This window comes from Triturus cristatus, chromosome 11 (genome assembly GCF_964204655.1).
Source record: "Triturus cristatus chromosome 11, aTriCri1.1, whole genome shotgun sequence".
In the NCBI taxonomy this organism is placed as follows: domain Eukaryota; kingdom Metazoa; phylum Chordata; class Amphibia; order Caudata; family Salamandridae; genus Triturus; species Triturus cristatus.
This window is the reverse complement of record NC_140594.1, coordinates 124,307,795-124,334,957: the sequence shown is the minus strand read 5'-3', so window position 1 is coordinate 124,334,957 and position 27,163 is coordinate 124,307,795. Positions and strand designations below refer to the sequence as shown.

Below are 27,163 nucleotides of genomic sequence, written 5' to 3'. Positions count from 1 at the left end.
TCATCAGTGAAAGGAGAACTGTTTTATGTGAGGAAAACTGCATAGGAGAGCACTCCTGTGAAGTGCAGCAGAAAATGGCGGCTGACTCAGTGGAAAAAACGCTGTACAATTAACGCACCTTCCATAATTTCCAGGGATGCAGAAATGAAATATCAGAAGTTGGTGAGTAACTGAAGAAAAAGTGCCAACAGGAAAAGCCAGAAATACCCCAGGGCGTAAGAAACCACTTTTTTAGCACGTCTCTACAATTCAGAAGCTTACATTTTCCTCAGCTGAAAAAACAAAATGGCGGCCGTTCCGAAAACGGGACCGCCGGAGAAATTAAAGATGATTAAAAGCAGCTTACTAAGAGATAAAGGCACAGCAACGGCACATTTCGGCGCTCCATGTGCTCAGAAAGCTTGTCTCCCTTTCGTAGCATTCTCGCACTCGCTGTTGTGCGAGAGAAAAACGGCACTGTCCTCCCGAACCCGGGAGCGTCAGGGAAAAGCTGCCATCTTCGTTAGGCGTTAACCACGCCCCCTCCCCCCTTTCACTTTTAAACCATACCGTACTCGCCTTTTGATCCATTGCTGTCTACACTGTTTGCTTTAACTCCTTATCCCTAGCTTTCTACCTTTCACCTCGATATTCAAACTTTCGTTTTTTTATTTCGATGTAATTACCTCAAAATATTTGTATCCCAACGTAATTAAGTTGAACACATATCATCATTAAACTGATACTGGAAAGGGACCTGTGCAAGCCTCCCTTGCACACTTAGTTCACAGGAGTAAAAAAAAAAATCCTTCATTTCTGTGGCTTTTGTTTTTTTTTATTTTTATTTTTTTATCCTTTTGGTCTCTCCTTATTCCCTGTATTTCGTTCTGCTCTGTACCTCTGATTTTACTTTTCTCTATCTTCACCTTCTCTTTTTTAGGTTAGGATGGTGGCACGTGCGGGTCACTAGCTCCTCCTTGGACACAGTGAGATCCAGATAGGTGATGTCTTCCTGCCTGCAGCCACTTTAGCTTCCTGCACCCTCTGTCTCCCAGCACCTTGTGTATTGGTCCATGTAGGGCATCTCAATGATTTACACTGTACTGCCCACCACTTGTGTGCCACTCCTGGACCACTGTGTAACTAATGTATCACCTGTCCTACCTCACTAGCCGTACTCCTGCCCACATCCTGGTTTGTTTCCGTTATTTGTCCCATGCATCGCTTTGTTTTTAACACCTGTTCAGCACTTAAGTTTTAAGATGCTAGTCAAATAAAAGCAGATTTAAAATACAGCTGGATTTGAGCTGTAGTGTAAGAGATTGTGTCAGAGGTGCGTTAACAGGGGTTGTTGGGAGTGGGGGTTCCCTCCTGGAATGCTCCTAGTGGAGAAACTAAAGTTGAGATGTACAATTCCCGTGACAAGAAGAAAATGAATTCTTGAGATTCTCCAGATGCATCCTGGTCTAAGAACCGTTTCCCATATACCCACTCATCCCTCCCTCCCCTGCGGCATTCCACCAAGGGTTAAATTGTTCAGTTCATACCAGTGGAGCAGTCCAAAGAGGTTCTGATTTATTCATAGCAGTAGTACAGTGCAATGAAGGTCCCTGATTTGTTCATATCCGTACTACAGTGTAACGAAGGTCCCCGATTTGTTCGTATCAGTAGTGCAGTGAAGGTCACTGGTTTGTTCATATTAGTACTGCAGTGCAAAGAAGGTCCCTGATCTGTTCATCTCAGTAGAGCAGCACAAAGGTTTCTAATTTGTTCATATCAGTAGTGCAGTGCAAAGAAGGTGTCTGATTTGTTCATATTAGTAGTGCAGTGCAAAGAAGGTTTCTGATTTGTTAATATCAATAGTGCAGTGCAAAGAAGGTTTCTGACTTGTTAATATCAATAGTGCAGTGCAAAGAAGGTCTCCGATGTGTTCATATCTGTAGTGCAGTGCAATGAAGGTCTCTGGTTTGTTCATATCAGTAGTCCAGTCCAAAGACTGTCTCTGTGTTCCTATCAGTAGTGCAGTGCAGGTCTTTGATTTGTTTCATATCACTAGTGCAGTGCAAAGGTCTCTGATTTGGTTATTCCAGTATTGCAGTGCACTGTGGATGAGTAGACGACCTCTTTGTTTTGGTAGAATTTGCAGATAATGTCCAGCCTGCATTTTCATTGCAAAAAATGCACTCTGGCTCGCATTTGCACATTCAGTCTGCAGAATGGAAACCAGAGGTACACGAGCTGGGCAGCTGCAGCACTAGGAGGAAGGAGGGGGAGCAGGCAGAGTACAATGACATCACCAAGGGATGGAAAGCATGTCTCGTGACGGGATAAAATAGGCGGTCTACTGAGTCTTACCTCTGCAATGAACTGTTTGAGAGACCCAAGAGACATGCTAAGGATTCAGACCACTGAGATCAGACTTTTGAAAGGGCTTTTCATAGGGGTTTTTGACACTAAGAAACATTGGGTTTCTGACTTTTGAAAGCTAAAGAAAGAGTGTGTTATTCCAAATTGGACATGGTATGGTGACTTCTCATAGAACCCAAACCATGATTATGTGCACAGACCGTTTGTTCCCATTACTGCCAAATTTCACAATCTTGTCTCGTGTTATGAACAGGGTGTGAGATATAACCCGCCCCAATTATATTGACTGTGTTGGCAAACTTGAAACTAAACTGAAGCTCAAATGCGTCTCAGCTGCTGCCAGTCATTCAGGTCTCATGCCAGCCAATAAATGTTTGCCCACCATGCCACTCAAATCCGAAATGTTCCATATGCAAATCGAACGTCGATGGGAACAGTCACTCCTTAACTGCCAGGTGCACTCTATAAGAAAACAAAGACAACTAAGTATTGCCTCCATCCTCATCGTCCCTCATCAGTGAGGCGCTGAGCATGGGACCCTTATCTGTGCATGCCTCTTGGACTTGGGGCATGACATTGAAACACAGAGGTGATGGATGGAATACTGGAAAAAGTCTCAGCCATTGGTAATCTCTCAGGCGGGAATCCAGTCTATATTTAAAATACTGTCTGTCCTTTCTGTCTATAGGGGCTTATTTCTCCATACCAAGATCTTTGTCCCACCTCTGCCAATCTTCTTTCAGCCAGCTTGAGATCTAGATATTTCTCAATACTTGTGACGAAATATTGAAACTCTTTCCATTGATAATTTGTACTATTCCAGACCATGTTAGCGTTATTAAAAAAATTAATGTCCTGGTTGTTTTCAAGCATTTAATCTGTTGGTTCTTCATTAGCGCCAGGACATCCCTTTCGTGTACACCAGTACGCTTCACAAATATTTGTCATTAATTTATTAATAAGAACTTTCAATCCAGCGGAAGTATGTATGTCGCACTCATAATATCCATTTGTTACAGTGATTCCTTTTCTAAGTAGTGAGAATGCCAATGAAAATCCCATCATTTACATATTCTACCAATAATTTGAATCCAGACACAAAGGCTCAATTTGCCTGTAAATAGAAGAAACCCAATGTACAGTTGCTACTCCTAACTTAAGTCAGCCTTCGAACGAGCACAGCTAGAGCACTCTTCTGTGGTAGGTGGGGTCTCTTAATGGTTCAATTACTCAGTTGGGTGAGGACGTCTCCCGATGGATTAGAGTGATTTGCAAACACTGGATACAAGTTTATTCAATTAGTGGGGGAAGGCGAGTCAAAAGCCTAGGAAATTCCAGTAGACTAAATGAGATCAAGGAACAGTGGACTATTTTTCTACAATATGTGAATTTATCTTGCAGTTTACATTCCCTTGTATTCCAAGCTGTCATTTATTTTACCCCAGGTTAAGTGACGCAACCCCTTTAAAAATCAATGTAACACAAATGTGTTTGTTCTACTGTTAACCTCTGTTTTTGTGTACTCATCAAGCTATCTGTTTATCCCTCACTGTTTAATGTAGCCATCTCTAGCAGAGTAATGGGGAAGGGTTTCTCAGACCACCCCCATGCCTCTATCTTGAAAGACCACAATTCAGAGCTCATGTCAGATGTTACCTAATCATGCTGTTCCTCTTTCAGATTATTGGGCAGGTGTATGCCGACCCGGACTGTTTGCCACGCACACTGGACTTTGGCCTCAATGTCCGACTTTTCTGGGAGCGGTATGTACCCCGCGACTGTCCTCCTGCTTTCTTCCCCCTGGCTGCGATCTGCTGCTACTTGGAGCCTGAAAGCAGGTAGGAATGCCCATGCAGATTTTTAGGTTTACTAGCTGCATGTCCCCATCCTTTGTGTACACTCATCGTACCCTCGTTCTCTATTACTTTGAAGCATGCACTTAACATTTCTCCATTGCACGCAGTCTGCCACTGTACATTCCAGGTTTTCTCTTGTCTGCTATCCATTCCAAAACACACAAGATGATGGACGGAATGTTGCACATTGGCAAAACATTCACCCCCAGTCACAGATCTGGGTTTAATCCATCGTTATTTTGCTCACCACGCCACCCCAGTTCAGACATGGCCATATGCAAATCAGTCTTGACCCTGTGCCTCATGGGAACAGTCCAGCACAAACTGCCAAGCCATATCTTCCTGGACTGGAATCTAGCATACTAGGACCGGTTTCGGGGTTTCACCCCTCTTCAGCCAGGATAGCTTGACTCCAGTGGCGTAGTGAGCACGGGACCCACGTCTGGGCATACCCTTCCCACATAGGGCGAACACCAAAACGCACAAGATGATGGACGGAATGTTGCACATTGGCAAAACATTCACCCCCAGTCACAGATCTGGGTTTAATCCATCGTTATTTTGCTCGCCTCGCCACGCCACCCCAGTTCAGACATGGCCATATGCAAATCAGTCTTGACCCTGTGCCTCATGGGAACAGTCCAGCCCGAACTGCCAAGCCAGGTCTTCCCTGGACCGGAATCAAGCATCCTAGGATGAAGAAGGGTGAAACCCCGAAACCGGTCCTAGGATGCTTGTTTCCAGTCCAGGGAGGACCTGGCTTGGCAGTTCGGGCTGGACTGTTCCCATTGGGCACAGGGTCAAGACTGATTTGCATATGGCTGGGTCCAAACTGGACTGACATGGTGAGCAAAAAAACGATGGATTTAGGCCCAGATCTCTGTACTGGGGTGAATGTATGACCTTGTTCTGCATTCTGTCCATCAATAGTTCTTTTTGCTATCCATTCCAGCATTCACTAGTCCTCTCTTTTTTATGATGTGGGTATTTGTCTAATCCCAGGATGTTTGGTCTTCACTCTGTTCCCAGAATGCACTCATCAGTTTCTTATTCTCAGCACACATCATTTTTCCATTCACTAGCACAGGCTTGCCTTTTTTCACTCGCAACATACCTTCTCATCCTTTTTCCACCATGCTCCTCATCCTATGGTTCATTGAATTAATATGAAACTCGTTGTGTATAACAATCGTTTTGGAGCTTGAGATGGTATAGATTCATATGTTATGCATATTAGCATCTAGTGGTGAAGTCAAAAATTCTTCCTCACGGTCTTTAACAAAAATGTTTCATGGCAAGGTGGGCAATGACGAGGAAGTTTGAGCAGTTGGATTCCTGCATGACGTTGAGATGCAGCTCCACCTTGTCTAATGCTTTGTGCCTTCCTTTAATCGATTTCTGTGCCGGTGGGTGGGTGTGTGTATAGTTTAGTATTTTGACCTCTACAGAAAGAATTTGCATGTGATTCTATCAGAAAAACTAAGATTAAGGGTGAGTAACTTGTTTCCCTTGCCACACATCTCATAGTTTCACAAATTCTAGAGAGTAGTATCCTAGTGGGCTTGTGGGTCAGTGGTTGAAGCTGTTTAGAACACATTTTATGCACTACTTGCACACACCAGTGACTCACCTTATATTAATGTCATTACAAAAATGGTTGACAAATTGTGAGTGGAGCTCCTTGTTATATCTTTGCATATGTTTCAGATGGATTTGTTTGCCATGAAATCAATGGTTCACAGTTGCTCTGTTGGTCAAGGTGCCCTTGGCCTCAGAACCAGTTGTTTACCTGCCCAAGAATACATCATTTGTATACATGGTAGGATCCATCTTCATGTGTCTGTTTTTAACGACGGGTTCCCTATGTTAGAGGATCTTAAAGCAACAAATAGTGTTTCTTTGTAGTCTACAGCGTCTTATTCAAGGAGTACTTTTTAATCCTCCACAAATCCAGTTTAGGGATGCTGCTTTTATAGCGCAGCTATGTAAAAAAAAAAAGATAACTCAATAAACTAGTTGAAGGGAAAAGTGGATGTGTAAGCAGTAAAACCTTGTAATTGTGAAATTAGTTAAAAGATTCTCCAACTGTGTCTGTAATTTTCCTATTTTCCCAGATCGTTTTAGTGGGAAATGCTGTCTAAAGTAGTGTGCGCTTAACATCCATCTTGTGCATGTGCCTGCTAAGTACAGGTTAAAATTCCAGTGCGCTATTTTTTATCTCACCCATGATAACATATTTTTTAAAGATTTTCTGCAAAGGATCTTTATTAGAGAGATCTTAAAATGGGGGTCTTTTCTGTTGATCTTTTCTATAAAGTTAGCTGAATGTATTCTGACAGAGGTATATGAAACCTCTTTCCTAGTAAGATCTAACTTGTCTCAGAATGCCCTTCACCATGTAGTAAAGATGTGTTGTGTTTTTTCTCATACTCCATAGTTCATATCTTCTCTTTCTGTTATAGTAATACTTCCTTGTGTTGGGTCTCTGGTCTCCCTAAATTGTGACTACTTGAGCCAGTCTGCTTAGTTAATCTGAAAGAGCCAATTCGTTATGGATTCCTCACCATCGAATTACCCCCAGGCGTCAGACTGGATCCGGAGAATTTTTTCCTTAGCAGTACCTCTGTGCATCGAAAGGTGGCGTTGGTCGACTACACGCTCGTCGTTGGTGTCTTGGTTACCGGAATGACGTCGCGATATCTACTTAGACCGCGTCCTCGCGCGCTGAGGTCAGTTCTTTCTTTTTCCGTGCCAGCCAACACAGATCTGGAGAGAGCGGTACCTCGAGTCACTTTTTAACTCCGTGTTTGCGACTTTTGTCGACACCTTTTTTGAGTCGATCTACTCCGGGTGCAAGGAGGGATGTCACGTCTGACCGGCTTCAAGGCTTGTGACTCGTGTCTCATATTGATGTCGGTCATGGACCCGTACCTCGTGTGCCTTTTGGTGACTGGACCGCGACCCAAAGTCGTGCTCCCACTGCCATTAATCCGAAGTCTTTGCGGGAGCAGTCCTAAAAGCTGCTCGAGTCCCGGCAGTCCGCTCCATGCTGTGTGAGGTCCCAGTCGAGAGTGAGGTCACAGGACCGGTTGCGGAGCCATCCCCACCATCCGTCATCGAAGTCTTCGTCTTCTGGTAAGTCGAAGCACAAGAAGAAGGCAAAGAAGCATCGTCGCTCTTTGCGTTCTCCCCATTGGCCGACGTGACGCGGGAGTCGTCCGGCTCTGCCCGCGGAGCCTGTGGGGTCGACTCTGGCCTTCCCTCCCTTTCCGGGTCCTGGAGGGACCCCTGCCCAGCTTCGAAGCTTTCACTAAGCCTTACATTCTATCTTCGGTCAGTCTGACTCCGCCAGCTCGCCCTCGGGCGCCGTGGACTCGGTTGGGGGCTCTAGGCCTTCGATGTCGGCGGCATCGGCTCTGCAGGGCCCCCAAGGATCCAGGCCTGAATCCGGATCGGCGCTGGTCGACCTCGTGACACCTCCTTTGGTGCCGAATTCATTGACGACACCCCTGCCGCCTCAGACGCTGGTTGTGTCCCCCACCGACATCGACCCTGGCCTCCCCCTCGATGAGGACACTGAGCCAGACCGACTTCGCCCGAAGTGGGGACCGGCGCTGACCTGTACTTTTGTTCTCCTGTTCTCTCCTGATGTTTCCTACTGCCCTGAGTAGCTCACAGGAGATGGTGAGGAGGACTGGGAGGGTTCTGTGCACCCTCTTGCAGACCAGTTGGAGGAACCGAACTGGATAGAGGATTTGGGTGAGGCCAGTGGTCTGGACACCTCCCCAGACTTGGCATGCTATCTCCCCCTACCGTAGCTACGGATGATGGTGCCTCCTACGCTGTGGTGTTGCGTAGGGCAGCCAGGGCCCTAAACCTTGAACTTCCTTACGATGGCGGACAGGACTAACCTCCTGACAGAGGTACTTCAACCGGCAGCAGCCTCCTCTGAGCCCATGCTGCCGTTCAATGAGGCCCTTGCGGACATCCTTTTGGGCACTTGGTCCAAGCCCCACACAGGGGCTCCTGTGGACAGGATAATTTCCCGACGCCACCGCCCTGTCCCGGGGCGAGCCCATTTTCTTCTCTTCCCATCCTACCCCTGAGAGCTTTGTACTCCAAGCCTCCGAGGCGCATTCCCTAACGTACCACCAGATAGGGAATCCAAAAAGCTGGACCACCTTGGGTAGATGTTTTTTTCCTCCAGCTTGGGGCTGCTGTCGGTAAACACTGCATGCCTAGTGGGCCGTTACTCGCACTCGGTTGCGCAGGTGCTGCTACACTGCCCTGAGGAGGCCTGGGCCGTGCTCTCCCGTGCTGTTGCCGAAGGGAGAGACGCAGCAAAGTTAACCATCCGGTGTGGGCTGGACACCGCCGACTCACTGGGCAGGACGATTTCCACATCAGTAGCACGGAGATTCTACGCCTGGTTGAGGTCCACTGGTTTTTATAGGAATGTTCAAGCAACACTGTTGGACATGCTCTTTGATGGCCGTCACCTGTTTGGCGACAAGGCAGACAACGCGCTTGAGCGCTTTAAGGATTCCAGGGCTACCGCCAGATCCTTAGTACTCGCTTCCACCTCCCGCCCGGCGCACTCTGCTTTTTGCCCCTTTCGTGGCTACGGAAGGGGTGCCCCGCCACGTTCCGCCCAGAACCACAGGCCTGCGTAAGCTGTCCAACCTCTACGCGGCCGAGGATGTGGATCCCATGCCATGGGTCGGAGGGGCCAGCGGGTGGGCCAGTCCACCAGCGCCCCCTCTACAGCAGCCTCCAAACACTCCTAGTCCGACCTTTCAGGCCCATCATTCGCCAGTGGGCGACAGGATTCGCCATCCCCTCCCCCACTGGCTCAACATCCCGTCGGCCAGGTAGGTTTTGTAGATGGTCCGAAGGGGCTACTCCCTCCCCTTCGAGACTACCCCTCCACCCATACCATCTCATTTCCATTGCAGATCCCTGGATCACCTGGCCTTCTCCACCAGGAAGTTACAGCTCTCTTGGCCAAGGTAGCCATCCAGCGCGTTCCTGTCCCAGAAGTAGGTCATGGTTGTTATTCCCGCTACTTTCTGGTGCCCAAAAAGGACAAGGGCCTGCGTCCTAGCTTGGATCGCAGGAACATCAAACGCTTCCTCCGGAAGGAGAAGTTCAAGATGTTGACTCTGGCTCAGGTACTGTCTGCTCTCGACCCTGGAGACTCGATGGTAGCGTTGGACTTGCAGGACGCTTAATTTCACATCCTCGTCCTGCCAGCCCACTGGCGTTACCTACGGTTCAAGGTAGGCCACGAGCACTTTCAGCGGCCCTCGGGTGTTCCCAAAAGTGATGGCGGTGGTTGCAGCTCAGGGGTTCCAGTCTTCCCCTATCGCGACGACTGGCTGTTGAAGGCAGGCTCGCCCCAGGAAGTTGTCTCCCCCCTCCAGACTACGGCGGACCTCCTGCATTCGCTTGGGTTCACTATCAACGTGCTGAAGTCACACCTGACTCCCTCTCAGAAGTTCCTTTTCATTGGAGCGGTTCTAGACCAGATGCCGTTTCGGGTTTATCTTCCTGAGCAGCGACTCCGGGATATTCGGGCTAAGATTCCGATCTTTCAGCCTCTATTTCGGGTTTCGGTCAGATTGACTCTGAGGCTGCTGGGCCTCATGGCCTCCTGCATCCTGCTGGTGGACCATGCCAGGTGGAATATGCGGGATCTGCAGTGGCACCTGAAGAGTTCCAGTGGGCACAGCTTTCGGGAAATCTGTCCGATTTCGTCTAGATCTCGGAGTGCACTGCTCAGCAATTGCAGTGGTGGCTCAAAAACCAACATTGTGTCAATGGCAGATCCCTCTCCCTTTCCCAACCAGAGTTTACAGTGGTGACGGATGCATCACTTCTGGGGTGCAGCAGCCAATTGGAAGAGGCGAATATCAGAGGCCTCTGGTCTCCGGCGGAGTCCGGGCTCCACATCCACATTCTGGAGCTTCGGGCGATTTTGTCTTGCACTAAGGGCATTCCTTCCCTCTGTCCAGGGAAGAGAAGGGCAGGTGTTCACAGACAACACCACCGCCATGTGGTACTGCAACAAACAGGGCGGGTGGGGGGGTGCTAGAGGGCGCACGGCAAGATGGCTGCGCTATAGTGCAGCTCCGCCGGCCAACTTGCCAATCCGATCATCATCCTGCTCTCTAAGCGCCATCCATGCTGCATAAGCGGAGGCAATTGTTGTGGGAGTACAAGCTGGCTATGTGAGGTGTTTTCTGGCGTCTAGTGGCCGCGATTGAATGGCTTGCTGGCAGACTAAGCCGCAGAGGACAACATGGCTGCCCTGTGAAACGAGTGGTGGCTGCCGGAGACCTGGGGGCTCCCTGCGGGTCGATATTTGCACGGGAAGACATCGCTGGACTCTGTGATACCTGCAGGTACCTGGGGTGCCTGCTGAAGATCATGCAAAGTGGATCGGGCTGCAGCTGGGCGTGTTACGCAGTTTCGTGGTGAGGACTGGTGCCTGCCCCTGGCGGGAGCTGAGTGGCGCAAGTGAGGCTCTGCATGTCTCCTGTGTGGCTCCAGGGTACAGCGTTTGAGCGGCCTTGAGGACAGAGGCAGGGGCGGCTCCCGACTCAGCGCTCGCTACAAAAATAGAAGTCACGGGCCCCTGCTGTACACACGAGACTAAGCGATTTTGAGGCACAAGAACACAGCGGTGAGCGGACTCAAGCCATAAAGAGCACGCATGAGGCGCGGAGATCGTGTGGCGCCATTGCTGCATCGGTTCCCTGCTGCTAAACTGCTCTCTAGCGGGGGTGCACAGATCACTTGGGAAGGTTGCCGGAGCGTCAATATCGGCATTGTGAGTGAGGTGGGCCTAAATAGTTTCCTTTGTACATCACCGTGCAATAACCAAAGAGTATTTTTGGCCAAAATGTGCAGTTTGGTGACGCGTGGTGTCTTGTCCGCTCTCCTGGCTGGTTATTAACTTTGCGCCTGCCCTGTGCTGCGGGATTGTGCATGTGGCACCTCCAACCCACAGATAAGAGCGGGGGTGAGTGGCGTGTGCACGCAGAAGGCATCAGTGAAAGTGGAAGCGGATGAGTGGCTAGCCTAACAGACGTGCGCTGCTTAAGGTGTGTTGATCACGGCTGAGCCAAACGCCGAATCTCATCATGGGGTAAAACAGATAGAAATCAGCCGCGCCTAACTTTTGACCTGCAGAAACCCTGCAGACCAAAACAGAGAGCCACTTCTAACTCTGAGTTGGACACTCCTACCGACGCTCCATTTTTTCTGGAAAAGACGCTGTCTGCCATACAGGCCAGTCTCCAATCCATTGATGGTAAAATCGAGGCCCTCAGTGGCCGCATGGACCACATGTCTGCCAAGCTTGACAGACACGCTACCAGACTGGGCGGGGCAGAACAACACATATTGGATGCGGAGGATGGGTTGCAGAATATGACCTCCAAGTCCTTGGATATGGAGAAAGTACTCACTGTTATCCAAGCCAAAAATGAAGACCTGGAGGCCAGGTCCCGGCTTGATAATCTGCGCATAACAGGCTTGTCGGAATTGACCAATGTGGGCAGGCTGGAGACCTATGTCTCCAGCCTTCCAGTCTATGCTATGTGAGATATTCGGTGCTGACGGTCTCTCTCAGCTGCTCCTTGTAAAGAGAGCCCATCGTTCCCTGGCGGCTCGTCCTCTCTCGGGGGCACAACCCAGGCCAATTATTGCGCACCAACTGAATTTTAGGCACCGTGACTCAGTGCTGAGCAAGTCCCGTCAGAAAGGTACCATCGTTTTATATGGGCAATTCGGTGGCATTTTATCCTGACTTCACAGCCTCGGTCTATGCGGCGTGGAAGGAATACCAGCAAGTGAAAAAAATATTAATCGCAGAAAATGTGCAATATGCCATGTTGTACCCAGCCCGGCTGTGCATTGGTTCAGATGACAAGGCCAAGATTTTCACCAACCCCAAACAGGCCATGGAATACGCCAAAACTGTTCAGCGCAAGAAGCAGGCTGTCCCTGATGCTTTGAATAATGAGGGCTAATTTATGCAGAACATTGATCAGAGACTCCCTAATTGACTGTTACAGTTGCAGAGGATGCACCTGACATGGCCGCTTTGGTATCATGTGGGTCGGGGCGAGGTACTCGTGCTGTGCTGTACCACTGCACCTGTATCCTTTCCTATAATGGGGGCCTTCGGAGTGATGTATATTGACAAGTTGTGCCGGTCTAGGACTGAATGTTTTACTGTTATAAGATGTAAGGTGCTTTGGGAGCTCATCTCACACTGTTCGGCCACCTCCCTTTACACCTAGGAAGTGTATTGTGCTCTAGCGTTCCCTAATGGGTGCTCCCCATATTACACTATGTCCACGTATAACATTTTCGTTTTTTTGGTTAGTTCGTGGGATGGCTAGCAAGTTGGGTATGCTAAAGTGGGTGGGGTGGTAAAAGGAAACATGGGAATTGGGGTTTGTTGCATGTGATTGGCTCGACGCTGACACTATTGTTCATATGTACCTGTTTGGCTTTGCAAAGTTGGGAACTATGCATATCATTGTTCAACACACACAATGTCGATAGATATAGGTTCACATGTTTAACGTGGAATGTCCTAGGGCTGATCTCTCTCCCTCCCCACCCCCCCAAATTAGACAAGTCTTTGCCTATCTAGACAGGCATGAGGTTCAGATTGCTCTTCTCCAAGAGACGCACCTGACCAAACAAATGGAAGCCAAGATTGCTCTCAAGTGGGCAGGGTATGAACTAACTTCTTCATATTCATCCTATGCGAGGGAGGTCATAACTCTTATAAAGCGGGGTCTTGTATTTACTCAGATTAAAATATGCATAGATAATGAGGGGCGCTAAGCTATTGTGCATGGCAAGCTTGGTATCTCGCTATTAACCATTTTTAATGTGTGTGGGCCCAACATGGACAAACCTGAACTGTTTGCAGGGATTATTAAGTTACTGCGCGAATGGCCTGAAGCAGACGTTCTGGTGGGGGGGGGGGGGGGGTGATTTCAACACGCACTTAGACCCTAGCAAGGATGAATCCAGTAAACAAGGTGGGCACCACTAGAACCGCCCAGTGCGTCAGGAATGGAATGCTTGAACTTGGTCTGGTAGACACATGGTGGCTTCATAATTGCGATACACTAGAACGTACACACGCCTCTGCTGTGCACGGTAGCTGGACCGTCTGGATTATTGGCTCTTAAGTGAAGGGGCGAACGCTTGGGTAACTGATATCACTGCACTTCCTCGCACTTTATCTGACCACAATCCAGTTAAGCTCGCCTTACATGTTCGATATCCTGCGCCAGTTTACTTGTAGATTCCTTTCGGAAGCTCTACTAGATCCTGTATATGCCAGCACTATCTGATAGAGACGTCTAGCCGCAGATTCCTTAACTCAGGCGACAGACTGGATCCGGAAAAAAGTTCTGCACCAGCACCTCTGTGCGCCGGAGGGCGTCTCCGCCCCGACGTCGTCCACTGACATGACGTACATGACGTCAGCGGAGCCATACATGCCCCTCCCGGCGCGCTGATGTCAGTTTTCTTATTTTCCGTGTCCGAGCACGGATCCAGGGTTTTAAGGGACCCCTGCTGCTCCTGGCCAGGGCCAGGTGAGCTTCTAATGTGGCAGCAGTTATTCCTGTGGAGTGGAAGGCCCTTCGCAAAGGTTGACTAGACATCTTTCTGATGTTAATTGCTGTGTTTTGGTTATAAACTGGTACTGATGGGGTGAAATATTTTCTCAGTGTTACTGTGTGTAAAAAATAATGAAGCAATGCTATCCCAAAATATGCGGCATCACATAACATATTTACATTTTCTTCCCACACAATTTAGTCAAGCCTGTTGCGTTATTTGGTCCTCACCTACCTCATAATTCCAGTAGCCCTGCCTACAGGTTTCGAAATATTTGTCTGGGGGGTCTCGGCATCCAAAAGTTTGAAGACCTCTGACTTAGAGGGAGCATGTATAGACGCTTCTAGTAGATGAGTATCATACCTCTGTGCATGGGACGCTGCTATTATTTGCTTCATCATCGAGGACATCACATTTTTCTGATCACGTTCTGTATCATTGGAATTGGTGGAAAAGGATAAGCAAATGTACTTTACCAGTGTGTTCATAGCGCATTCCCCATGGACCCTCTTTCGGGATTCCTGGATTCATAAGTGCAGCATTCTGTTTCCAGTGCCTGTTAAGTCTGTATGGTTGGCACCAAGTCCTGAAAATAGCTAGAATGGAATAAATTGTTTCTTTTTAAGTAAGTGTGTGTGTGTGTGTTTATCTATGATGTAAAGCATTTGCTCATTTTCCCACTCACCAGGTGTTGTGCCTTAAGTGACTTCCTTATTTTTAGATCCCAGTGCCTGTTGTTCTGACAGTCGAGGCAAATGTTTTCTGTCCTGTTTTAAAATGCAGCAAATGGTTGTGATGTTTTCTTTCTGCAACATCACCCTCTTGTCTTGTGCGTCCGGTTCAAAGGACTTGTGTACTTGTACAAACATCCCAGGTCCATTTATGGGCAGGTTGGTCGCTGAAGGTGACAAAATAACTCGAGATAACTCTCCAATATTAGCTCCTTATCCTATCAGGGATTTTTGTCTGTAGTAATAATAACCTGGGTTTTTAATTCTGGCCAGGTTCACTGCCTCCTCATGTTGTCAGTATACCAGTTCATGTAAGGGCTTCTCTACCTCCTTCTTCACCATCATTAGATCCTCCCAATCCACACTACTTTGTGGTCATTGATTGTAAAGCCATGATTGCAATGCTCTCAGATAGTCAGACAGCCAGAGCTCTATAATTGCAAGACTCCATACCTTCTTTCATCTGCTTCCCTACTGTTGGATTTTTTGTTGACAAGTAAAGGTAAGCCTTCTGCACAGATAAAAGAATCCTCTCCTGTGGGAAAGGCTTCCACTCTCAGGTGATTACCCTGAGAGAGATCTTTTTTAGCTGGGAATCAAATTCACATTTTTATTTTTAAATCCAATTGATGTAGGTTTTCTAGGCAAGAATAGGTATTCCCCTTTACCAGCCATTCCTCTTAAGTAGAGATTCACATAAATCCCCTCCCTTTGTAAGTACACTGCAACCACTGACAGATAATTTGCTGTGTTTTCCCAAAGATCAAGAGTGTTTTCTGTGTCCTTGGATACAAGACACTGTGTATTGTTTCTTGTGTTTCTAATGATTGGAAACATGGACATTTCAGATTGTTGATACTGAGGAACTTTCCTTCTAACGTTGCAAGTGACATCTTTTTGTTACCCTGAACCCCAGTATGATAAACCATGTTGAGAGTAGTCGTAAGCCCAAGAATGCTCTGAGTGTCCCATCGTATTTTTTTTTTTTATTAATGAGAACATGTGCAGTTAGACCCAATGATGTATTTACCGCTGGGGAATTTCCTTTTTAGCACCCGTATGTAGCATATCATGTGTTTTCCTCATTAGGCGTTATTCTTTTTTGGTAGTGGGAAAAGCATCTGCAAAGCTTCACAGTTGTGGTCACCCACCCCCCCACCATACTAGAGGTCATAGAGAGGTGGGTCACTGAATTCCATTGTCAGCAGAATCTTCCTATACGTTGGCGGTGCTGCTTTGAGTGGGATCCACGCTGCTACCAGCCAAAACAGAGGCCTGTGCTCTCCTCTCTCTCAGGCTTTCAAACGTGTTCTGTGGGACATTCCCTGACATGCTTGGCGCTTGGAAGTAGTGTGGTCCACAAAGAGGCATGCAGGCATAGAGAGGGCTGCAGAGTTGACTGGTTGAGATTACAGCCTGACTGGAGCTGCGTTTAACATTTCTGGACAGGGACAATATGCAATGGATGGGAGAGCTAGGCTGACAAGTGTGAAATATTAGCCTTAGCCTGTGTTTGCCCAATAGTACCTGTGGAAACAGGGTGTTGTGACTGAAGCTGGACTTTGAGTCCGTCAACTATATGTGGCAGCCTTCACTAGGAAGCTTCAACCTGAAATTGGGGCTAGTCTCTGGTGATCTCGGCATTTGCACTGGTGGGACGAAACTGAGTAGTATAACGTCCTACAAAGGTAAGAATATCATGAGTGGACTTATTTAAACTATGGCACGCCTTCCCTAGCTAGTTTCTGAAGGATGAGAAATAATGAACTCGGGTATAGTGGAACCTGATATGTTCCATGACCTCACTTGACTTTGACCTGTGTTCTAAAACCAGCATAATTGCCAAGGCAATAAAGGGTGACTGTCTGGAACATGCCAGCAACAACTAGAATTGCGGGAGTATGTCTGAACTTTGAGATTGCAAATGTTGCACCATGATTAATACTATGATTAATACAGAGGCACAGTTGAAAGCTTTCTAGAATCCATGCAGAGATTCACAGATCTGTATTGTGCAACTGGATGATGTTAGTATCATGGCTATGGAGTCTGCCCTATAGAACTTCTCCTGGGATAAAGACAGTATTCTCAAATTTGTGCATAGTGGTGAGCTCTGATGTATGCTGCAAATAGAGGTAATCTATGTTCAACAATGTTGTATAGGAAACTCACCTTTCTGAAGATTAGAAAGCAGCTGAAGAGTGCCGGCGACAGCCACACCACCTGCCTTAAGGTCCTGCCTGTAGTGAAAATATATGTTCGAGGCATATGAGCTGTAGATTGTACACTGTGCATAGATCGCCATCTGGTGTTGGGCTCGGATGCTTGCACCTTGTTGTTGTCTTGGAAGAGTCTTTTGTACTCACGAGATAGGTGACTCTTCCTTTGGACGATAGTGCGCATGGGCATCGACTCCTCAGATTATTATTTTTTTCCCACCATCGGGTTCGGATGCAACTTCTGCGCTCCGGTTCGGCACCATATTCTCCAAACCTTTTCGACTCGCAAAATATCTAAAACTCGACGGTATTGTTTTCGAACGCGCGAGCTTCTACACGCACCTCAACTTCTCGAATCCAGTCGACCCGGGCCGCTGGGCCTATCGACGTCGTTCGGGCCTACAGCTCATGGAAAGGACTCAATTTAAAAAATGCCCCCAGTGTGGAGCTAAATTCCCACACAGTGACCACCACAAGGTCTGTAACCTGTGTCTCTCGCCCGAGCACGACAAGAACAATTGCCAAGCCTGCGCCTCTTTTAGGTCTAAAAAGACCATCCGTGATCGCCGGGCCCGACGACACATCATGGCGCAGCAAGCAGCTCCGGTACCGGTGGACATCTTCGATGAAGGCCCCGATTTCCCGGAGGAGGATTCTGAGGACCTGGAAATCGTGTCCAAAGCAGACGACTCAGACTCAGACGTCTACATCACTCCTGGTCAACGAGTGAATACAATTGCCCCTACCCCAATTCCACCTGAAAAAAAGAAGGCCCTGGTCAAGACTTCGCCTGCTGGCCCCAGGCGCGACCGAAAACAAGCTTCAGAAGCCCCGCCCCTGGGCCTGGCTCCAAGCCTGGCATCCAGGTGAGATGACGACGAGTAGGTTCTAAGACGAGCCCACGTCTGTTTCAGGTACACCCGCACAAGTGGTCGGGTCGTCTTCCCTCATCTCTGAGGCTCTTCATTCTACCCCAAGGAGGAAGAATACCATAACAAGAACCTTAAATAAAGGACCCTAGCACTCAGAAAGGGTTTTCCCCTTCCGTGACTGCTCACAAGCGGTCATATCACTCCGGTCCTGAAGAAGTGTCGCTTTACTTTAGAGCACTTGACACGAAACATGTTGACCTGACTTAATTCACAAATGGCTATCTGAATACCTTTAATTATCACACGTAGCCTCACAGTTTTTAATTAAGTCCCTTCCTTGAGCATTTAATAAAGTGAACCAACAAGGATAGGGGCCTTTTTAACAATCACAATCTACACCTCTAGCAAACAATGTTTCTTCTATAGCCCCACACACCTCACTCACCAAACGGCGTTCCCAGATCAAAAGATCTCCGATAAAGATGCCACCAGGCCCGTCGGACATTGCAGCGCCGGTCCGACGAGGAGCGCCCAATGATGAAGCATGACACCCTAACAGGTGTGTGAGGGCATTACGATCTGGAATTGCAGATCCCCCCCAGATACCATCCCTAATAGTGTAGTTAGTCATTGGAACTCTCTACTTAGGCCCATAGAGAGGAACTGTTTTCCCCTTTTGATATTTATAGACTTGCCTTGGAGCACGGAAACAGGACATCGATAAATAACAAGCTCTAACGTCCCCCTTTTGATTATACGCTCCAAAAATAAGGGACAAGCCTTCCGGTAGCTCGGGAAGAAAGCAAACCACATCTCAGTGTTCCGCAGGCACCATCGGCACCGAAGCCGGGCGTGCAGCGTACTCCCCAAAAAGACATCGGCACCAAGCACCTCAACACCGAAAGAAAAGACATCGGATCCGAAACCAAAACATTCGCAACCGAAAAAGATTTCCGCCTCCACAGCCAAGCCGAAGGACCCCAAACCACCTCCCAAGGCCTCGGAGCAGAAATCCAAACCTCACTCGGACCCAAAGAAACCGGCGCAAAAGCGGTTACTGAAGAGGAAGAACTGTTTGGGCCGGATCCTATCGATCCAAAACAAAAAAACTCTCCACATAGACCACAAAACAGGACATCTGGCTACTGTTCCACACAAGAAGAGGAAACTGGACACACCAGGCATTCCTGTAGTGCCTGTGAAAAGAAGACTGTGCCCTTCCTCGCATATCCCAGGTTTATAATTGCTCTTTTATTTGTACACTATTTGACTCAATGCCTATGTCTATTCCCTTTTTGACTCGTGTACTGATCTGTTTCCCTCAAACTGTAAAGCGCTCTGATATCCTTCAGGATCAAGTTTGCGCTATATAAAACTTTATAAATAAATATAAGACCCTGTTCTTCCTCCTAAGCCTGTCTCTCCTCCACATTCTCCTATACTTACACCAAACTCACCACCACCACAGGATGATGATGACTTAGGGGGATGAGGGAGGCAACAATGACCCTTTCACTGAACCTGATGACAACACAGACGTACCACAGGACGATTGGGACGATTATGATGACCCAATAGATCCTCCAGACCTCCCTGATCCCCATGCATATCCAACAAAGCCATCTACCCCAGATGACAATATTGGCTTTGGTCAGCTTGTAAATAGAGCTGCTCTCTACCATGGTGTTCAGATGCATTCCAACCCTGCAGACGAGGACTTTCTTCTAGACACCTTTGAACAGTCACAAAAGACTGTACAAACCCTGCCAATTTTAAAGGGTGTCATTAAACATGCCCCTGACACATTCAAAGACCCTGTTGGGCTAGAATTCTCAATCCCAGGACTGACAAAAAAAATATAAACCCGCTCCCAATGATCCCACCTACATCAAGGGTCAATTGCCTTTAGATTCACTAGTGGTAACTAATGCTAGGAAACTTGCCAACTCTCGGACCTCCGGTGATGCGCCACCTCCGGATGAAGAGTCTAAGTTGTTAGATGCTTCCAGCAAGAGATTTGCTGCCCAGGCAGCTAATCATTGGTGGATAGCCAACACACAGGCATTACTTGCTAGGTACGATAGGGCTCACTATGACCAACTGGAAACCCTATTGCAACATTTACCTGATCAATAGAAGACCAAGGGAAATTATTTAATTCAGGAGGGCAAATTAATAACCAATGCATCAATCAAGTGTGCCCTTGATGCAGCTGACACCGCCTCTAGGTCCATTAACACTAGCATGTTACTCAGACGACATGCCTGGTTACGCATCTCTGGCTTCAAACAGGAGTTACAAACAACTATCCTCAACAGCCGTTCAATCAAGAACAACATTTTGGACCGGCTGTAGACACCACTCTAGAAAAAATGAAAAAGGACACGGAGACTGCTAAATCCATTGAAGCATTAGTCTCCATCCACACGTGGTTCCTTCCGTCGCTCCTTCTATAGAGGAGCATCCAAAAACATCAGAGCAGACACCGCCTCTTATCCAGTAATGGGTTATCTTTCATAGATTCACATGCCTGAATCATTCCCCGTCGCCGAGGCGGGAGTCCCACGGTAAAATAAAAAAGCCGTGCCTAAGTAAGTAATAGTAGTAGGCTAAAAGAAAGCCATAGGCCTAAAACTTAGTAGCCTATCTACATCATTATACGAAAAGAACAAAAAAATAGTTCCAGCCAATCAGCTACCAGCACCCTCTAGAACCTTCCCAGCAGAGGCAGTTCTCCTCAGATTTTCACCGCACGTCGTGTGGAAGGGAGTCTCCCTGAGTGCCTACTCAGTTCTTCACTTTTTTCTTCAGAATGTCTGATAAGAAAGCTCGTTTTAGACCTTGCAGGACCCGTGAGAAGAAGAGGGTCCATGTGGACGACCAACATGAAGATTGCATCTACTGCCTACATCCTAAACATGTTGTTAAGGATTGTAGAATTTGCCGGACCTTCCCTGCTAAGACTTTAAGGGACAGGGAGGCAAGGCTGCTTTTATGGTTGAAATCTTCCTCCGCTGAGGAGGATGACATGGCCTCGACCTCTAGCAAAAGGGCTACATCGCATGACAGCTCTTCCAGTGAGGGAAGAAAGCGTCACAAGGCTTCTCATGAAGTTTCTGACCATTCACAGAGGTCACTAAAATTATCCTCTGGGTCATCGCTGTCTTCGCCCTCTGAGGTATCTAAAAGACCTTCAGCCTCTAAAACCATGAGTAAAACCCAGGTGAAGACTCGAACTCTGGTTTCTTCTCATACGGTTTCTGTGACTTCTGCTGCCCCTCTGTCGAAGACTACAGCCTTTACTATGGCTAGCTCTTCACCTATTGTGTCTTCCAAGATCTCTACTATGTCTAAAAAGCCTGTTTTGAAAAACTTGTCGACGAAGAGTTCATCTAAGTCGACGTCGAGCTCGGCGATGACGAAGGTACTTCTATATTTAACGTCTGCCTCATCGACGTCGACGGTGAAGATTCCGTCGACGGCGAGCCCGTCGACGTCGACCCCATAGACCCGTGGTTCCCAAACTGTGCGCCGCGGCACCCCGGTGCGCCGTAATTAGTTGCCAGGGGCGCCGCGGCACGATGTGGGAAATTGCAGCCGGCAGCGCTAGAAATGCCACCTGCATTATCATGGAAAATCCGCCGCAAGGCAGAGTGAGACAGGCGTACCAGGGCAATAGACAAGACAATCCCAGCACACAAGAAACCAGGCCCGGCATAGAGACAGATGCAGGTGGAGTTACACATGACACAGGGATACAGGCATGCACAAAGACTGCCAGGCACGTGGAGCTACGCATGGCACTGGGATACAGGCACGGCACAGCGGGAGTGGAGGTTCTGATTGTCCTCTTCGGTCTGCCACTCGCTCATCATTAAACGCAGCAGCACCTGTGCAGGTAAGAGCGGTGGGGGTGGGGGGGTTCGACAGACAAGGACGAGTGGAAATTATTAATTTAAACAGGCTCTTGAGCTGTTTTGTGCCGACGTAATTGTGTTACTCTCATATTCAGCTCAGGCATGGAGGAAAGGGGCAGTCTTAGGGCACGAAGGGAGAAGGTATGGACAGACTAGGTAGTCTGAGAGCACGAAGGAGGCTGGGATGGACAGAAGGGGAAGTCTGAAATCACGGTGGGAGCAGGCATTGCCAGATGGGTCAATCAAGGGGCACAAATGGAGCAGTCATGGACACAAGGAGCAGACTGAGTGCGCGAAGGGAGCAGGCATGCACAGAAGGGGCAGTCTGAGGGCGCGGGGGCAGGCATGGACAGAGGGGGTAGTCAGGGGGTTTGGGGGCAGGCACGGACAGAAGGGTAGTCTGAGTGCGCGAAGGGAGCAGGCATGGAGAGAAGGGTAGTCTGAGGACACAAAGGGAGCAGCATGGATAGAAGACACAGTCAGAGGACACGAAGGGAGCAGGCATGGGAAGAAGTGACAGTCTCAAGACACGAAGGGGGACAGACCTGGGTAGAGGGGGCAGGAGAGGTCACGAAGGGAGCAAGCATGGGCAGAACGGGCACTCCTAGCGCAGGGCCAGCCACAAGGCATAACACAAGAGACAGGGGAGACATCTGCGGGCAGGGGGAGAGGGATGGCAGGGTTCTGGCAGGCAGGGGGAGTGGGTTGACAGGGGTGTATTAAATGAATTTCGGCATGCGTGTTGGCCTGTTGGGTGCATTTTTCCTCCAGTATGCAATGATAACACCGAGTGGCTCCGTCTTAACTTGGTGGAATTTAACTACAGATTAACCGAGAGTTCTACTGGGTTTGGTCTAGAGTAGATTAGAAAAATGACGATGGCCCTGTCTGTAAACGCACATTTGAAGATATTTTTTAAACGAAATACACTTTTTTAAAAATGTCATTGTAAATGCATATTCCATATATTCAATAGAGAATATGCATTTACATTTAAATTAAAAAAAGTGTTTTTTGTTTAAAAAACATCTTCAAATGTGCGTTTACAGACAGGGCCCTCGTCATTTTTCTAATCTATTCTAGACCAAACCCAGTAGAACTCTCAGATGGTCCCTGAAAGGGGAATACATTCAAATATTACTGAAACATCAGTATGGTCACTGGCTTCAATACAGCCTCTCACGCCTGATTTCACGTCGCATTTACATTCTCGATGAGAGAAAACGTATCAGCACATAAAACAAAAGTGTGTTTTTCCCCTTTTACAACTGTTATCTTTTTATTTTGTTACAAATATGATTAAATAAATGCCTTCATTGCATGCCAATTAATTTAAGGAAGACAACAGGAAGTACTCCTGCGGTCGGGCTTACATCCCCACCCACCCGCCCAACGGTAAAAAAAATGGGGGGGAGCCACGGTCGACTGCCAATTAGGTCAAGGGAGCCACGGGTCAAAAAAGTTTGGGAACCACTGCCATAGACGAAGAGCCCGTCAACGACGGAGAGCCCATAGACGAAGAGTACGTCGACGACCATCCCGTCGATGACGAAGAGCCTGTCGACTAGTTTATCGAGGGCGATTCCACCAGTTTCTCAAACTACGCCTATTTCTTATACTCATTTTCAACTAAAGACCTACCATAAACAGGATTACAGCAAGATATCTCTTCTGCCATCTCATATCCTAGAGACTTATGTAGAGGATGAGGACTTTGATGAGGAAGATGATGAGGGACCGTGATGAAGATGAGGAAGAGGATTACCAGGAATACTATTACCAGGAAGGTCTCTCGACACCACATTACAGACATCCCAGAAGGGATTGGGATCATAGGGAAACTAGTCATCTTCCTCCTACACTCATACAAGATCTCCAGGCCATGCTGGCGGATTACCGCCAACAGTTTCCCCCAGAACAGGCTGTCCCTGACATACCACCTTTACCTGCTGAAGAGCCAGACTCACTACCGCAGAAGGAAGTACCAAATTCACTGCCTCACCCTTCTGGCTCAGTACCAAAATCACACCATGATACTACTTCCTCTGATGAGGAAGAGGTCGAAGAGGGTGAAGTGCCTGATAAAGATACTAGTTTGGATCCTTGGGATGATTATATCCTACCAATGCCTTCTCCACCCATTCCTCAACCTTCGGATTCCCCTCCTGAGGATATTGGCGGCTTTCACAACCTGATGCAACGTGCTGCAACCAGATTTCAATTGCCAGTCACAGTGGAACACACTGAGTGCTTCGTGCGTGGCTTTAGAGAAGAGCACCGGAAGATCACTAGAGCGATTCCCATCATTGATTATATCTGGAATGAAGGGATTAAAATTATGAAAACGCCTGCCTCTATACCGGCTGTCCTCCGTCGCATTGACAAAGTACCGTGCTCCTCCGAAAACTCCATCTTGTCCAATTGGTCATCCCCGACCAGATTCCGTTATATCACAAGCCGGCCCAACAAAGATTCAAAAATCCAGCTACGCCAATATCAACGCCGCCAGATAAGGAAGGACGGAGGTTGGACCTTATAGGTAAAAAGTTCTCCACTATGGTAGCAATCTCCATTAAAGCAGCAAATTCTTTGGCCATACTCGGCCGTTATGACCGCCAGATGTGGTCAGAGTTGTCGGAATTTATGGACCTCATCCCAGAGGACCGTAAACAAGATGCAAAGAAGATATTTTTGGAGGGAGAACGAGCTGCATCTGAGATCATAGACTGCGCTCTGGACATCGCTAACACCAACTTTAGACAACTCGCTGGTGCTGCAGTACTTAGACTCCAAGGATGGCTTAAAGCAACATCTTTTAGGCCAGAGGTACAAGCAAAAACTATAGACATGGCCTTTGATGGTGAGTCCTTATTCGGAAAACGCATAGATGAGGCGCTTCTTGCTATAAAGACGGATACCGATACGGCTAAATCGTTGGCTGCTCTCCAATATAGGCGTGGATCTTTCCGAGGTGCAAGAGGTCGTGGCTTTGCATCAAGAGGAGGGTATCAAAATCAACAAAATAGACAATATCAAACACAGTATAGACAGCCTTACGGGGGATCATCTTACAGACAATCCTCAAGTAGCTTCTCTCGCCAGGGCGGACGAAAGCGATCGAACAATCAGGGTCGCGATGCCAACAGAAAACAATGAGTTACTCAGGACGCCAGTCATCCCTCCCTCCCTCCCCATGGGCGCAAAGATTTCAGCTTTGCACACAAGTGGCAACACATCACTTTGGATTGATGGGCTCTCGACCTTGTCAACTACGGTCACACCCTGGAATTCATCAAATAACCATCTACTACCCTGCCCAGGGGTCCCCCTTCCCCTCGTCTTCACTTAGTGTTCAAAGAAGCCTTAAAAATGCTGTGCAAGAAAGCAATAGAGAAGGTTCCATCATCTCAAAAGGGGACCGGATTCTATTCTCGCTTTTTCCTCATCAAGAAAAAATCAGGAGAGTGACTCCCAATTCTGGCCCTCCTCAAACTCAACAAATTTCTGAAGAAACCGTTTCCGGATGGTTACGCTTGCCGAAGTTTTGAGCTGCCTAAACAAAGGGGATTTTATGGCTTCTCTGGATCTGGAGGACGCGTACTTTCACATCCCAAGCATCACAAATACCTTCGATTCACAGTGGCTGGCGTCCATTATCAGATCAAGGTGCTTCAGTTCAGACTGAAATCGACAGCAAGGATCTTCACGAAATGTCTCGCACCAGTGGCAGCGACTCTGAGATCTCAAGGAATACAAGTGTTTCCTTATCTAGACGATTGGTTGCTCAAGGGTCCTTCGAAGCAGACAACCGAAGAGGCTATCTCAGCATGCCTGCGTCTCTTTTCAGCGCTAGGCCTCACTCTCAACGAAAGCAAGTCTCAACTGCGTCCTCTTCAATTTATTCCTTTTCTGGGAGCAATGCTAGACACCATACAGTGAAAAGCATTCTTGTCAAAAGACCGCCAGCTCCGTCTACAAAAATTGGCAATATCAATCACAAAAAGAAAGTCAGTTTCTGTCTGGATATTCGCTTCTCTTCTGGGGATGTGCTTATCTGCAATAAACCTTGTACCGTTGGCACGACTCAGAATGAGACCTCTGCAGGAAGAATTGCATCTGCAATGGCAGCAACCCGTAGGGTCGTTCGACTCCATCATGGTAACATCGCGCATGATAGACTCTCTGCATTGGTGGTCTCAGATGGCAAACTTGGCTCCGGGTCTTTCTTTTCTACCAACTCCTCTAGAATTCGTTCCAACAGACTCTTCCATGGAGGGATGAGGGAGGCCATCTCCAAGACTTGCAGATTCAAGGAAGATGGTCCCAAGAATACCGTCCACAGCATATCAACAGATTGGAGCTTCGCGCCATCTTTCTCTCTCTGCAAGCATTTCTCCCAAGGATTGCGGGCTCTTCAGTGCTGGTCCGTACCGACAATACAACCGGCATGTATTACATCAACAAGCGGGGGGAACAAGGTCGCTGTCTCTATCGTAGGAGGCTCAGGAGCTGTGGGAGTGGGTTACAACCCACAAGATAACCCTAAGAGCAGAGCACGTCAAGGGGCTTCACAACACTTTGGCCGACACCCTGAGCAGGTCTCTCTCGGGCTGTCACGAATGGGAATTGGAGCAGAAGCAGGTGAACAGAATCTTCCAAGTTTGGGGCAAACCAGCACTGGATTTGTTTGCGACAAGAGAGAAAAGGAAATGCCAATATTACGCCAGAAGGTTCCCTCAACAGGGATCATGAGATGGTCAGGGCTTTGTGCGTACGCTTTTCCCTCGATACCTTTGATTCCGAAAGTGCTCCGCAAAATGAAGATGGAGGGTTGCCGTCTCATCCTGATTGCATCCCTTTGGCCAAGACCATATTGGTTCCAGGAACTGCTTCTTCATCATCATCATCATCATCATCAAGTCTTTATTTCGATTAAAATAATCATAAAAGACAGCACAAACAGTATTAAGTCAAAATGCTTAAGATAAGAACTCAGAGCCGTAAATAGCAATCGTAACAAATATCACTAAAAACATTAATTAGTACTAAAAATTATATCATGTAAAAAGGCTCAGGAGTACTAAAACCATAATAAAACCATAGAAAAACATCGATAAAATGTGTGAGACCAAATAATTCAACACCATTGTAAGTTCATTAACAGGGCCACGCTAAAATAACTTTACGTAAGAGTAGTTATATCTAGACTTGGATTTCTCTTAGTTTTTTGGAACGGATAAGCCAAGCCCATTTCAAAAATTTCGCCGTAGCAATTACTGTTGGGTCGTTAGTGGATGTCTGCAGAATCCTTAGCGCCTCCGTTTCAGATCTAGTTCCTAGGTTCATACAGATAGGTTTCAACCATTTAGTCCTGGGTAACTTATAGGCCGGACACACAGAGAACATGAGATATGGATTCCGTCTGGGCCAGGCAAACAGGACAGTGATCTGGCCCATGCAGAAGCCATTTACTTGTAAAGGTGTTGATCGGAAGAGAGCCAACCCTAAACTGGTGGTATAGTTTCCTATCCATTGGTTTTAGGATGACATCCCAGTAAGCCTCAAGCA

General features: G+C 47.7%; 1 protein-coding gene across 2 annotated transcripts in view; it reads left to right on the top strand.

Moving 5' to 3' along the window:
- LIMK2 (LIM domain kinase 2) overlaps positions 1-27,163 on the top strand; it is a 355,925-nt gene that overhangs the window by 307,273 nt on the left and 21,489 nt on the right. For both annotated transcript variants that reach the window (XM_085635885.1, XM_085635886.1), the window contains one exon: positions 4,027-4,184. In XM_085635885.1, the coding sequence (XP_085492011.1) occupies positions 4,027-4,184 (158 nt within the window). The remainder of the gene's footprint in view (positions 1-4,026; positions 4,185-27,163) is intronic.